At 41.8% G+C, this 13,411-nt stretch overlaps 1 protein-coding gene across 6 annotated transcripts in view; it reads left to right on the top strand.

Moving 5' to 3' along the window:
• The window catches only part of LOC130284323 (sodium channel protein type 2 subunit alpha), a 310,775-nt gene that overhangs the window by 175,471 nt on the left and 121,893 nt on the right, over positions 1–13,411 (top strand). For 5 of the 6 annotated variants that reach the window (XM_056534558.1, XM_056534559.1, XM_056534560.1 and 2 more), the window contains exons 13-14: positions 7,548–7,683; positions 11,173–11,411. In XM_056534558.1, coding sequence (XP_056390533.1) covers positions 7,548–7,683; positions 11,173–11,411 — 375 coding nt within the window. Of the gene's footprint in view, positions 1–3,937; positions 4,095–7,547; positions 7,684–11,172; positions 11,412–13,411 lie in introns of those variants that run through there. The other variant, XM_056534564.1, reaches the window with a different exon arrangement.

The following is a 13,411-nucleotide window of genomic DNA, read 5'->3' as shown; positions in this document are numbered from 1 at the left end:
TAAAAGAGGCATGAAAGGCACTCACCCCATAAGGGTAAGTTCACACTACTGTGTGGGAACGGAATCTCCGCTCGCTGAATTCAGCGAGCGGATATTCAGATTGGCAGGCGGCGGCGGTAGGACCGTGCGGCACTGCGCGGTCACCAATGACGGCTATGCAGTGCTCACGGACTTCTGCTCAAAGAATGAACATGTTCTTTCTTTGCGCGGAACAATTTCAGCAGCGGAATTGTCCGCCGCTGAAATTACGCAGTGCGAACGGGTCTCGCGGAGACCCATTCACACTAATGTTAAGTTGACACCGCGGAATTCTGCAGAGAATTCCGTAGTGTGAACATACGCTAAAGCTGTGTACCAACATACACAACAATGGTAGGGACATATATGACAGAGTCATCCGCTGTCCTCCGGCTGGATAATGGCGTAGGATCAAGGAGGCTTCAAAGAGTAATCAAAGGAGTTTTTTTTCCCAAGATGCAACACGTTTAACTGCAGGTTTGCAGCTTCATGAAGCTGCAAACCTGCAGTGAAACGCCTTGCATCTTGGGAATAAACCTTCTTTGATTATACCTGGTTTCCTTCTTAGTTCATCCTGCGCCTCGTGGAGCCGGCGTCCTCTTTGAAGCCTCCTTGATCCTACATCTAATGTGTATGGCCAGGTTCATAGCGAGATTGAGTAGCAGGAGTATGTTTTCGTTAAACTGGTGCCAGAAAGTTAAACAGATTTGTAAATTACTTCTATTAAAAAATTTTTATTCCTTCCAGTGCTTGTCAGCTGCTCCAGAGAAAGTTATGTGGTTCTTTCCAGTCTGACCACAGTGCTCTCTGCTGCCACCTCTGTCCGTGTCAGGAACTGTCCAGAGTAGGAGCAAATCCCCAAAGTAAACACCTTCTGCTCTGGACAGCACTACATGGACAGAGGTGTCAGCAGAGATCACTGTGGTCAGACTGGAAGGAATTTCACAACTTCCTCTGTAGTATACAGCAGCTGATAAGTACTGGAAGGATTAAGATTTTTTAAATAGAAGTAATTTACAAATCTGTATAACTTTCTGCCACCTGTTGATTTGAAAAAAAAATTTCCCCCACCGGAGTACCTCTTTAACCCCTTAACGACAATGGACGTGTATTCACGTCCATTGTCATCTCCCATTATGTGAGCACGCTTCATACCCGGTGGGTCCCGGTTGTTATCAGCAACCAGGACCCGCGGCTAATACTGGATATCACCGATCGGGCTGATGTCTATTATTAACCCTTTAGATGCCACGCTCAAGGTTGGTCACTGCATAGGAAATGGGAGAAAATGAATGCCGGTTAGCTCAGCGGGCTGTTCAGGTTATCCACGGTGAAATCCCTTACCTGCCTCCTCGCCATCAGATCTGTCCCTCAATGCTCCAGCCAAGCTCTGCAGGCTGGAGCAATCGAGCACAGATAACACTGATCAAAGCTAAGGCTGCATTCACACCACGATTTGACCTACGATCGGATCCGCAGCCCCATAATAGTTAATGGCTCCGTATTGGTCCGTACCTATCCATGCACAGATAGGATTTCAGGTGATTTGAGCTTCTGAAATCGTATCTGTGCATCGGAAGGTCAAATCGTGATGTGAATCAAGCCTTAGAATTGCATGTAATAGTCCCCTATGGGGACAAAGAAAAAGTGTAAAAAAAAAAAAAAAAAAAAAAAGGAGAAAAAAAGCCAATAAATGTGATTTAGCCACTTCAGTAACAAAAGTTTGAATCACCCCCATTTTCCCATAAAAAATATAAATAAACAAAAATAAACATAACATATGTGGTACCGTTGCGTGCGTAAATGTCCAAACTATAAAAATATAACATTAACTAAACTGCATGGTCAATGGCGTACACATAAAAAATTCCAAAGTCCAAAATTGCATAATTTTCGACTTTGTATACCCTAAAAAAATTTATAAAAAGAGATTAAAAAAAGTCCAGTCAAAACAAAAATAGTACAGATAAAAAGTTCAGATCAGAAATTAGCCCTCATACCGCCCATTAGCAGGAGTCCTGCAGGTCCTGCCCTTTAATGGAAGTCTCTGGTGAGTTTCCAGCTAAATTTCAACATGCCCAATTATTTTGTAGGGTGATAAGCCACAGCTAGAGTGTGCATGTATATGGGTAGACCAGGAGAGAAAGCCAATTGCTAGAGTGTCCGTGTATATGGGTAGACCAAGAAAGATAGCCGATTGCTAGAGTGTCCGTGTATATGGGTAGACCAAGAAAGATAGTCGCTTGCTAGAGTGTCCGTGTATATGGGTAGACCAGGAAAGATAGCCGATTGCTAGAGTGTCCGTGTATATGGGTAGACCAGAAAAGATAGCCGATTGCTAGAGTGTCCGTGTATATGGGTAGACCAAGAAAGATAGCCGATTGCTAGAGTGTCCGTGTATATGGGTAGACCAAGAAAGATAGCCGATTGCTAGAGTGTCCGTGTATATGGGTAGACCAGGAGAGAAAGCCAATTGCTAGAGTGTCCGTGTATATGGGTAGACCAGGAAAGATAGCCGATTGCTAGAGTGTCCGTGTATATGGGTAGACCAGGAAAGATAGCCGATTGCTAGAGTGTCCGTGTATATGGGTAGACCAGGAAAGATAGCCGATTGCTAGAGTGTCCGTGTATATGGGTAGACCAGGAGAGAGAGACAATTGCTAGAGTGTCCGTGTATATGGGTAGACCAGGAAAGATAGCCGATTGCTAGAGTGTCCGTGTATATGGGTAGACCAGGAGAGATAGCCGATTGCTGAACGGGCAGTGTATCGTCTAATGGGTATGTCTAGCCTGAGGCCTTGTACTAGTACTTCTGTGAGGTATCGGACATTTAAGGTCTCTTACTATGTACATCCCAATACATTCTAAAAATAGACTCTCCTAAGCATTAAAAATAGCCACAACATTGGCTTTAATCCCACTTTATGACAATACATGCATAGTAAAATTATAATTGAAGAAAAAAAAACTTTATTTTTTCTTTTTTAAGACTTCACAATATGACTTTTAATGGCATGTTACGTATCCGTGTAGAAAGCTCCCTAAGGGGAAAATGAAGCAAATTATTATTTTCTGTGGTTGTTGCTAATTGCTCATTTTGCTTCATTGTTGCTAAGCAGCTGCTTCATTTTAGATGAAACTAGTTGCATCCATGTACCACATTGTGTAATGTGAATATCCAGATCTCTCATACCTCATGGTCATCGATGGCAAATGCAGGACGCAAGTGCAGTTCTATTTTTAAGCTGCGGTTTCACATTTAAGGGCTGTATTTGACCCAGTTAGGACAATAAAGGCCTGAAGGTATTGTAATAGCTAGGCAACCCCCAATGTATATATATTGTGTTTGGGTCTATGAACATCATAAAGGAAGGCTTTTTAATTGGGAACCCCTTACAACAGTTTTTCCCAACCTGGGTGCCTCCAGCTGTTGCAAAACTACAACTCCCAGCATACTGGGAGTTGTAGTTTTGCAACAGCTGGAGGCACCCAAGTTGAGAAACACTTCCCTACAAGAAGTGCAACATTATATGGACTGCTAAGCAATAGATCTATGGAGTTGCCCATAGCAACCAATCAGATCGCTTCTTTCATTTTCCAGAGGCCTTTTTAAAAAAATGAAAGCAGCGATCTGATTGGTTGCTATGGGCAACTCAGCAACTTTTCCTCTAGAGAGGTTTTTATAAATCTCCCCCTTAAAGTCTAATCTCAATCTACATTGTTTTAACCCCTTATCAACAGGGGTTAAAGAATAGAAGAATTGAAGACTATAGCCCAGATTTATCAAACTGTGTGACGGAAAAAGTGGAGTGACTTTCCCACCGTAACCAATCACAGCTCAGCTAAGGAGCTGAGGTAAAGTGAAAGCTGAGCTGTGATTGGTTGCTGTGGGAAAATCTCTCCACTTTCTCCCTCACACAGTTTGATAAATCTGGGCCTATATCTGTCATCAGCAGGTGCCAGTTCCTCCATTGTGATGGATATAGCCATCATAATGCTATTGTGGGTACTTCCCTGTGTAACCGTGAGATCTCAGCAGCCTGTAATACAGAGCCAGGAACTTGCCACAACTACCGGTATTGGAGAAAACGCTAATCCCAGCAGTTTACAGGGGTACTCCGCCGCTAGACATATTATCTCCTATCCAATGTCTGATCGCGGGGGTCCGGCCGATAGGGACCCACGTGATCTCCACCGCAGCACCCCAGTCATCAAATGCACAGAGCGAACTCCACTCCGTGTCGGATGACTGGTGATCACAGCTGACACGCCCCCTCCATTCATAACTATGGGAGGAGGGGTGACGGCTGGGTACTAGCTATCACGACCCCACCCATAGACATGAATGGAGGGGGAGTGGCATGACATCACGATCACGGAAGCGATCGTAACGCTGCACAGATATCGCAGGGGGGTCCCAGCGGCCGGGCTCCCCGCAATCCAAAGGATAGGGGATAACATGTCTAGGGGCGGAGTACCACTTTAACCACTTTAATGCTGCAGTCAAGTATGATTATGCATCTAAAGTGTTCAAAAGAGGGTCTAGCCCAGGCATAGGCAACCTACGGCACTGCAGATGTTTTGGACTACATTTCCCATTATGCTTTTGCAGCATTTTGGCTGCAAGAGCATCATGGGAGATGTAGTCCAAAACATTTGCAGTGCCGAAGGTTGCCTATGCCTGGTCTAGCCATTGATATCTGCCAGGCAACAATATTGTGGAATACTATATATTCCATAGCATTGTTCAATGTAAACACTACGGAAATTCCCCGCAAAATTTCCAATCCTGTGAGGATTCTACTTGCAGCATCCTCCTAATGGGATTCTGCTGCTAAGTGTACCCGGGGGAAGTTACACAGCAGAACGTACGAGGTCACTAACTTTAGGTGCCGATTCCAGATCACTGTGAAGGGCAAGGAGAAAATTTTGCGTGTAAACTCGCTGAATTTCCGTTGTGTGAACATACTCTTACTGCAGCCTTGAGCTGTCCAGGCATTCTGGGAGTTGTAGTTTTGCAACAACTGGACACTCAAGGGCCCTCATTTACTATTGCAAACCCGTCATGTTTTGTCAGACTGTGCACCAGAATTTGCACCAGAATTTGTGCCAGAAATGAAAAAAAAAAAACTGACTGAGGCTAGGTTAACACTACGGAATCTGCGAGCAGAGAATTTCCGCCCGGAGATTCCGAGTGCGGCCAACGCTGACTGAATCAGTCGGCGCTAGGACCGCGTGGACACTGCAGTCTCCAATAGACTGCTATGTGTTCCGTGAGTATTTCCGCCTGAAGAATGAGCAACGCCATTCTTCAGGCGGAAATTTCCAAGTGGATTTTCTGTTCACAAATTCCGCTTCACAAATTCCGAAGTGTGAATTTGTGAACGGAAACCCATTCCCTACACTATACATTTTAGCAAGCGGAATTTCCGCCTGCAATTGCAGGCGGAAATTCCGCTTGCTAAAATGTATAGTGTAGTGAATGGGTTTCCGTTCACAAATTCACACTTCGGAGTCTGAACCTAGCTTAACTCTCCATTTTGCTAAGGAAACCCCAAAGGGGGCGTGGCCATCAGGACAATGGGGCGTGGTCACCGAAAAGGGGCGTGTTCCCGGCATTTTCTCAAAAAACCCACATATTTACTAAGGTTTCCACAGAATATGTGGTTGATTTCAACAGAGGAAAACCCAACAGATCAGAACATGTGTAAAAAAAAGCAAAGTGTAGGAAAAGTGGAAAATGTAGAGAAACCTTAGTAAATACCGTGGAAAATAAATTGTAGGGAATTAAAACCCACAAAGAAACCTCCACAACACTCTTAGTAAATAAGGGCCACTGTTTGAAAAATGCTGCCTTTGCAGGCCAAAAAAAAAAATAAGGGAAAATTATGTTTAATAAAGTTTCATTGCCTCTTTTCCCAAAATATAAACAGTTTTTTTTTTATTTCCGCAACTCTAACAACCTATAGGCTAAAGAAAATTTATTATTTATGCCACATCGTGCATTGTGGAAAGAAAAAAAATGCTGAAATATTGGTCAATAAATAATACCCTTATACCCCAAAACAGTATAAATTAATACTACAACTCATCCAGCAAAAATTAAGCTGTTATAATAAACATTATGGAAAAAATAGAATAATAAATAGAAAAAAATATATAGAATAATATAGACTTTATAGAATAATAAAGAAAAAACTCTTGCAACTTTTGTGCGGTAAAAGCAGAAATGATTTCTTTCCCTCCAAATATGTTTTTCTTTACTTTTTTTTAGAGCTTTGTATTGTGCTATTCTTTTGTCATTCCTTCTGGAAATGTATGAATTATTGACAACAGGGTGTTACCCGTTCCCTTATCCGTCAGGCGTGTTCCTAAGCCAGTGTTTTACAACCAGGGTGCCTCCAGCTGTTGCAAAACTACAACTTCCAGCATGCCAGGACAGCCTTTGGCTGTCCAGGCATGTTGGGGGTTGTAGTTTTTCAACAACTTTAGGCACCCTGGTTGGGAAACACTATCCTAAGCAATCTGGCTGTGTAGGGACACCCTATTGACAAGAGGAATAGCACCACCAAAATGTTAGTTTATTTAAATAGTTCCTGGAGAAATAACAGATAAAAAAAAGCCTAATATACTATAATGACGAAAATGCAATTATAAAATAGAAAATAACAGGAGAATATGCAAATAACTATAAGCTCAATGTAATCCTCCCCTGCACTTGCCCATCAAGGTGACACAATGCTGCTTCATTGGTGACATAGGAGATTTACATTATAAAATTTTTAAAGGGTACCTTTCATCAAAAAAACTTTTGATATATTATAGATTAATGTATGCAGAATAACTTTCCAATAGCATGTTATTAAAAAATATGCTTCTTTCAATTTCATTTTCCACTTTGAAAAAATTACCACTAGGGGTCTCCCTACCAGTCCTTTTTTTTTAATAGATTTCAGACTCATGCTGTAGTCCTAAATCTCAGACTGCAGCCGGGACACAGACAAACTCAGCACTGCTCCCTGCCAGAGAGTTTGTCTGTGTCCCGGCTGCAGTCTGAGATTTAGGACTCCAGCATAAGACTGAAATCTATATAAAAAAAGGACTGGTAGGGAGTCCCCTAGTGGTCATTTTTTCAAAGTGGAATATTACATAGAAAGAAGCATATTTTTTAATAACATGCTAATGGAAAGTTATTCTGCATACATTAATCTATAATATATCAAAAGTTTTTTTTGATGAAAGGTACCCTTTAAAATATCCATATTATATATTTTTATTCAATTGTGCATGGATTTATAGATATATACATATGTCTACATATATGTATATATTGCAGTTTATCACCTCATATACTTAGCCTATCATGCTTTCACTAACCCTTCTGTATTATATGCAGAGACAATTGTAGTAAATAAAATTGTAAACCACCATTATAACTTACAGCGATGAACTGACGTCAGAGGCTGAAATGAAATAATAATACGATGACCCGTCTTGTTCCTGGTTATTCATTTATTGTGTCATTTCAGGGAACTACTACGGAGACTGAGATGAGGAAAAGGAAATCCAGCTGTTACCAGGTATCTATGGATCTGTTAGAAGATCCCACGGTCATGAGGCAGAGAGCGTTGAGCGTTGCCAGTATTTTGACAAATACGATGGAAGGTAAGTTATTTGCTTTCAATAGCAACTTAAACACATAAAGAGTTAAATGGCTATTCCGGTGGGGAGAAAAAAATTCCAACTGGCTCCAGAAAGTTAAACAGATTTGTAAATTACTTCTATTTAAAAATCTAAATCCTATCAGTACTTATCAGCTGTTGAAGTTGAGTTGTTCTTTTCTGTCTGACAACAGTGCTCTCTGCTGACACCTCTGTCCATGTCAGGAACTGTCCAGAGCAGGAGAGGTTTGCTATGGGGATTTGCTCCTGCACTGGACAGTTCCTGAGACAGACAGAGGTGTCAGCAGAGAGCACTGTTGTCAGACAGAAAAGAACAACTCAACTTCAGCAGCTGATAAGTACTGGTAGGATTAAGATTTTTTAACAGAAGTAATTTACAAATCTGTTTAACTTTCTGGAGCCAGTTGATATGAAAAAAAAATGTTTTTCACTGGAGTACCCTCTGGACTGAAGAAAGTCCATAGACTCAGGGAGGTAGGTTAGGGGGTTAATATTTGTGTGTACAGTATACAGTGGTCCCTCAAGTTACAATGTGAACTGGTTCATTGTATGTTGAGACCTTAACTCTATGGAAGCCTGGGAATTGGTTATGAAGACCCAAAATGTCATCCAAAAATAGGTATGGAATAAAGGAATAAAGAAAAATAAGTAAATAACTAATACAGATAAAGCAAATCCTTACATATAAAAATAATAAAAATCTGCTGGGAGCTGTAATCACTGTCTATGTAGAGGACAGGAGCTTCTTCAGGGTCCTGTACAGTACACAGTGTCCTAAAAAGTAACATGGAGCTGTTCTCACCTGGTGTCCAACGGAGCAGCTAACCCTGGCACAGGTAAAGAGTAGTACAGAACATGTAATACCTCCCTGTACTGTAGGGGGAGCTACCAGACACCAGTCAGTGCATGCACTTCAGCAATACAGGTGTTTTAGCACTGAAATGCCCATTCTGATTGGTAAGTTCTTCTTTCAGCCAATGACATGTTTCACAGATCTGGACTGTCTGTAGCATTGTATGTTGAGTCTGATTTCAAGTTACAATGGTCCAAAAAAGACCAAAAATATTGTAACCTGAGGCCAGCAGGCCAACTTTATAGCAGCTTTAGATACAATTAATGGTGGCTTTTTTCTGTGTATGATATATATAGTGGCATTATTTATAAATACAGTATATAGCAGTACTATTAATATGTAAAGTGTATGGTGGTAGTATATACATTTACAGTATATTGTACTGTAAATGGGGTTATTAAACGCCACTCTCATTAAAGAGATGTTATGGCAATCCTTACGGGGAATAAAAAATCTTTCTCATTTACTTTGTGTTAAAAAAAATTCTATGATTTATTTGTGTTTAAAAGCTGCCACTAGGTGTCTCCCTTCTTGTCCAGCACATTTTCCCCATCTTTTGCACTGACTTTGGACTCCTTCTGGCCTGGCAGAAGTCCAAAATCAGGAAATGCAGTCTGGAGTGCTGAGGGGGGGGGGGGGGGTGTGGGCAGCCTTGTCCAATCATAGCTCATCTCCCACTGAACTGCTCTGGGCTGTGTGTAGCAGAGTGAGGGAGGAAGTTCTCCCCTGTATGGCTTCAGATGATGTCACGCCTGCTAGGGAACACCCCTTCCCAGTCTGTGAATCTGATTGAGACTGAGCAGAAAATACAGAGCAGTATCAAGGTAGAAAACTAAAAAATACTAAAAAATAAAGGCAGTGGGTGGTTTATCATGATGGGGGCAGTGAACTGGGAGGATTATAACATTTAACAAGATCATGACAGGTACTCTTTAAGTGAATAGCCTACATGATCCAGTATAGACACAGAGTTTGTTGCAAGCTTTCCTCACAGTGCCACCTATGTTTATACGTCTGTAAAATCATCATTTTGATGGCAGAAAATATAATCACTGACCAAACCGACACTACCGTGTCACACTAGCTAGCTTAACCAATTAAAACAACTCTCATATAGCTAAAATTTCACTTTTATTATATAACCATTAAAGCCCTATCACAAATATAATATTGTTATCAACAATTACTACAAGCAATAAATAGATCCAGGTTCAAAGGAATAACCCTGAATATAAATACAATTCTCCTGATACAATTAGACCCACACTTCCCAACGCATTTCCCCATGTATCCAATACAATAACACGGTTCATCAGGGGATTATAGGTAGGATAATATACAGGTTAGAGAAACAGAGACATTTATACATCCAAATTACAGACAAAAGTTATTACATAGAAAGCAGCAATAGGGGAAGGTTCTTCCAACCATAGATATTGTTATTACAATTAGTGCTTCATATAGATCACAAGCGCAGATTAGGCAAATTGCTTGAAGTCTTTCATGAAAACGTGTTGGGAATAGGGTTTTATTGGTTATATAATAAATAGGGTTTTATTGGTTATATAATAAAAGTGACATTTTAGCTATATGAGAGTTGTTTCAATCAAAAAATATAATCATGTGTATAGATATAATGTATATACAGTGAAACCTTTCCAAAAGACCACCTCTAGCTGTGATGACCACCCTTCATCCTGACCAGGTATATTGTGACAGAACTTTAGTTCCACCATTTTGTATCCATGCTGGCCATCTTCCTTGAGAAGTCAATCCCTGTAGAAGACTGCATTTCAGTGCAATATGTGCCGGTCCAGAATAAAATTGAAGGGTGCTTTGCTATGTTTCTGGCATTGACATCCTGAGATAAAGATAACCCTTTGTGTTGAAAAAGCAGTCCAGTCTGCAGGCATCCTAATATAGAGCAGGAAGAGCTGAGCAGATTGATTTATAGTTTTATGGGAAAAGTTCCAATATTATTCATCATTTATCATGGAAGTCTCTGCTCATTCTGGGCTAAAGAACCGCCCACTTGACTACTTATCCTGGAACTTTCCCTACAAAACTATACATCAATCTGAAAAGCTCCTCCTGCTCTATAAAATGAGGCCTTTACATTGGACTGCATGTTAAAGGGCTACTCCGCTGCCCCACTGTTCGGAACATTTAGTTCCGAACACTGGGTGCGGGGTCCGTGACATCATGACCATGCCCCCTCGTGACATCACGCCCCCTCACTGCAAGTCTATGGGAGGGGGGAAAGATTTCAAGCAATTTGCCTAATCTGTGCTTGTGACGCTGTAGTCATGATGTCATGGCCACGCCCCCTCGTGACATCACACCACACCCCCACAATGCAAGTCTATGGGAGGGGGTGTGATGCCCCTCCCATAGACTTGTATTGAGGGGGCATGGTGTGAAGTCAAGAGGGGCGTGGCCATGATGTCACGACCCCCGCAGCCCGCACCCAGCATTCAGAACTAATTGTTCCAGACACTGGGTCAGCGGAGTACCCCTTTAACATGGCAGGTTCCCTTTAGGGCATCGCCAGTAAACCTAAGCAAAAATACCAGTAAGAACAGAAATAAGAAATAATTCACTGTTCCTTTTTGTTCCCAGAACTTGAGGAGTCCAGGCAGAAGTGTCCGCCATGTTGGTACAAGTTTGCAAACACATTCTTGATCTGGGATTGTACTCCCAATTGGCTGAAGATCAAGCATGTTGTGAAGTTAGTTGTGATGGATCCCTTTGTGGACCTTGCCATAACAATCTGCATCGTGCTGAACACACTATTCATGGCTATGGAGCATTACCCAATGACTGATGAGTTTAACTATGTTCTCTCCGCTGGTAATTTGGTAAGCAAACAATTGGCTGTTATCTTTTTTGACATTTTATAGGTAACTTCAAAAGACAGTTCACATGAGTCGACAATGCTCCACCTTCATAGTAAGGAGACAGTTCACACAGGAATGAGCAACTCCCACCATTCCCAGCTGTGGATATCAATGGTGCTTGGCTCCCAGTAGCTATAGATGCATAAGTTCCAGAAGAAAAACAGTGTCACTCACTTGTAAAATCCAGGACTTTGTTTTTTATTCAATTGTAGTACATGAAAGCCAAATGCAAAGCAGGAACGGGGTTAAATTGTTTTGCATAAAATGCTTTTACAAAACTTTATAGGTAGTGGCAATTAATTTTAATTTTTTAACAAATAACTATTTGACATGTGTACCAAAATTTGAAGCCCAAATCATGGGATAGCTAAGGGGTTGTGCCACCATTATAGGGGTACTCCGCCACTAGACATCTTATCCTCTATCCAAAGGATAGGTGATAAGATGTCTGATCATGGAGGTGCAGCACCCATCGGTCGTATTAGAAGGCTAGGTGCGAGTGGCGGGGGTTGTGACATCATGGCCACGCCCCATCGCAATTGTACGCCATGTCCCCTCAATGCAAGTTATGGTAGGGGTGTGGCGGCGGCCACGCCCCTCCCATAGACTTGCATTGAGGGGACGTGGTGTGACATCACAAGGGGTGTGGCCATGACGTCACAAGCCCCGCCGCTCGCTCCAAGCATTCGGAACAAAACCCAAGTGAACTCATTAGACTCAAAAGTGGGTTGGTGTCAGTTCTGATACGTTTTCCTACTCAAAGTGCATTTTTGAGAGAAATATTGGCATGAGATGAAATTGATCTACAATTACGGTGTTTTATGAAGATTTGACATATTTAGCCTTTGTTCCCTTGTTACATTTGTAATGCATTTTTGTACACTTTTTTACTGCATTATCGGCTGTGTTAACATGTTGTGGCTAATTAGAGGTATCGCAGCAAATTACCGCACACCGGTTTTGCCACAAATGACCAAAATCCCAATTTCGGTCATTCCTGGCAAAAACACATGCAGTGATTAGCTGCATTAACCTTTGTTGTTTTTGCAGTGTATTTCCAAAATTGTTGTAAAGGTCGCATGTTTTTCTCATATTTTGCACAATTGCCGTACAATTTTCAATTTTTCCATGATTTGAGGAAAATCAAAGCAAAAACATAAAAAAGCAGCAAGAAACGTGTGTGAACCCAGCCTCAGGGAAGGTAGGGAAGGTATATATCTTAATCATATATATCTTAATCCCATAGAGATAGCGGAGGGGTTGTTGATGATGTCAACCTGTAGTCCAAAGAAAGTCCACGAGTCTGACATGACTAGTGGATATTATAGCTGCTATGCCTAACCAAAAAAAAAAACACCCATTAATAACCAAGCCCCAAGAAAGACTGACAAAGGTGTTGGTGCAAGGGCCACAGCAGCCCAATTTTATTTAACAATAACAATTAAAACATTGCAATTGTAAACTTTTCATGAACATCATACTTAACTAGAAACATATCACAACAAATTATTTTTCCTGAGTCTTCCTAAATGTATAAAGAGCAGGAAAAGAACCTGAAAGCACCCTCCCCTTTTTCTCCCTCCTAAATCACTAAGTATAAGGGCTCCCAATTTACTCCTAGCCACACGGCACCTGGCCCAGGAGCACCATTTTCGGAGTACCAAACCCCTCCCTGGGGCCCATGCCCACAGAGACTTCACCAACAAACCACCATGATGTTCACTGGTGCCTCCAGGTCCCTCTCCTGCCCCCGCTGCTGTGACAGAGGGTGTAAACTTCCTTGATGGCTTGCGTGTCAACTGGCCCCACCCCCCTTCCCCCTGGACCTAACCTTATATACCCTACCCCCAAATAGCTCATCTCACCACTTAACCCAGACCTGACCTTAACCCCTAGGCGGTTTGCATAATACTTCTTCTGTCATGGGGCCCCTCCATCCGAGTTCTCTGCCCTCCATGGTT

The sequence above is a fragment of the Hyla sarda genome, chromosome 8 (assembly GCF_029499605.1).
Source record: "Hyla sarda isolate aHylSar1 chromosome 8, aHylSar1.hap1, whole genome shotgun sequence".
In the NCBI taxonomy this organism is placed as follows: domain Eukaryota; kingdom Metazoa; phylum Chordata; class Amphibia; order Anura; family Hylidae; genus Hyla; species Hyla sarda.
This window is presented reverse-complemented; position numbering and strand designations above follow the sequence as displayed.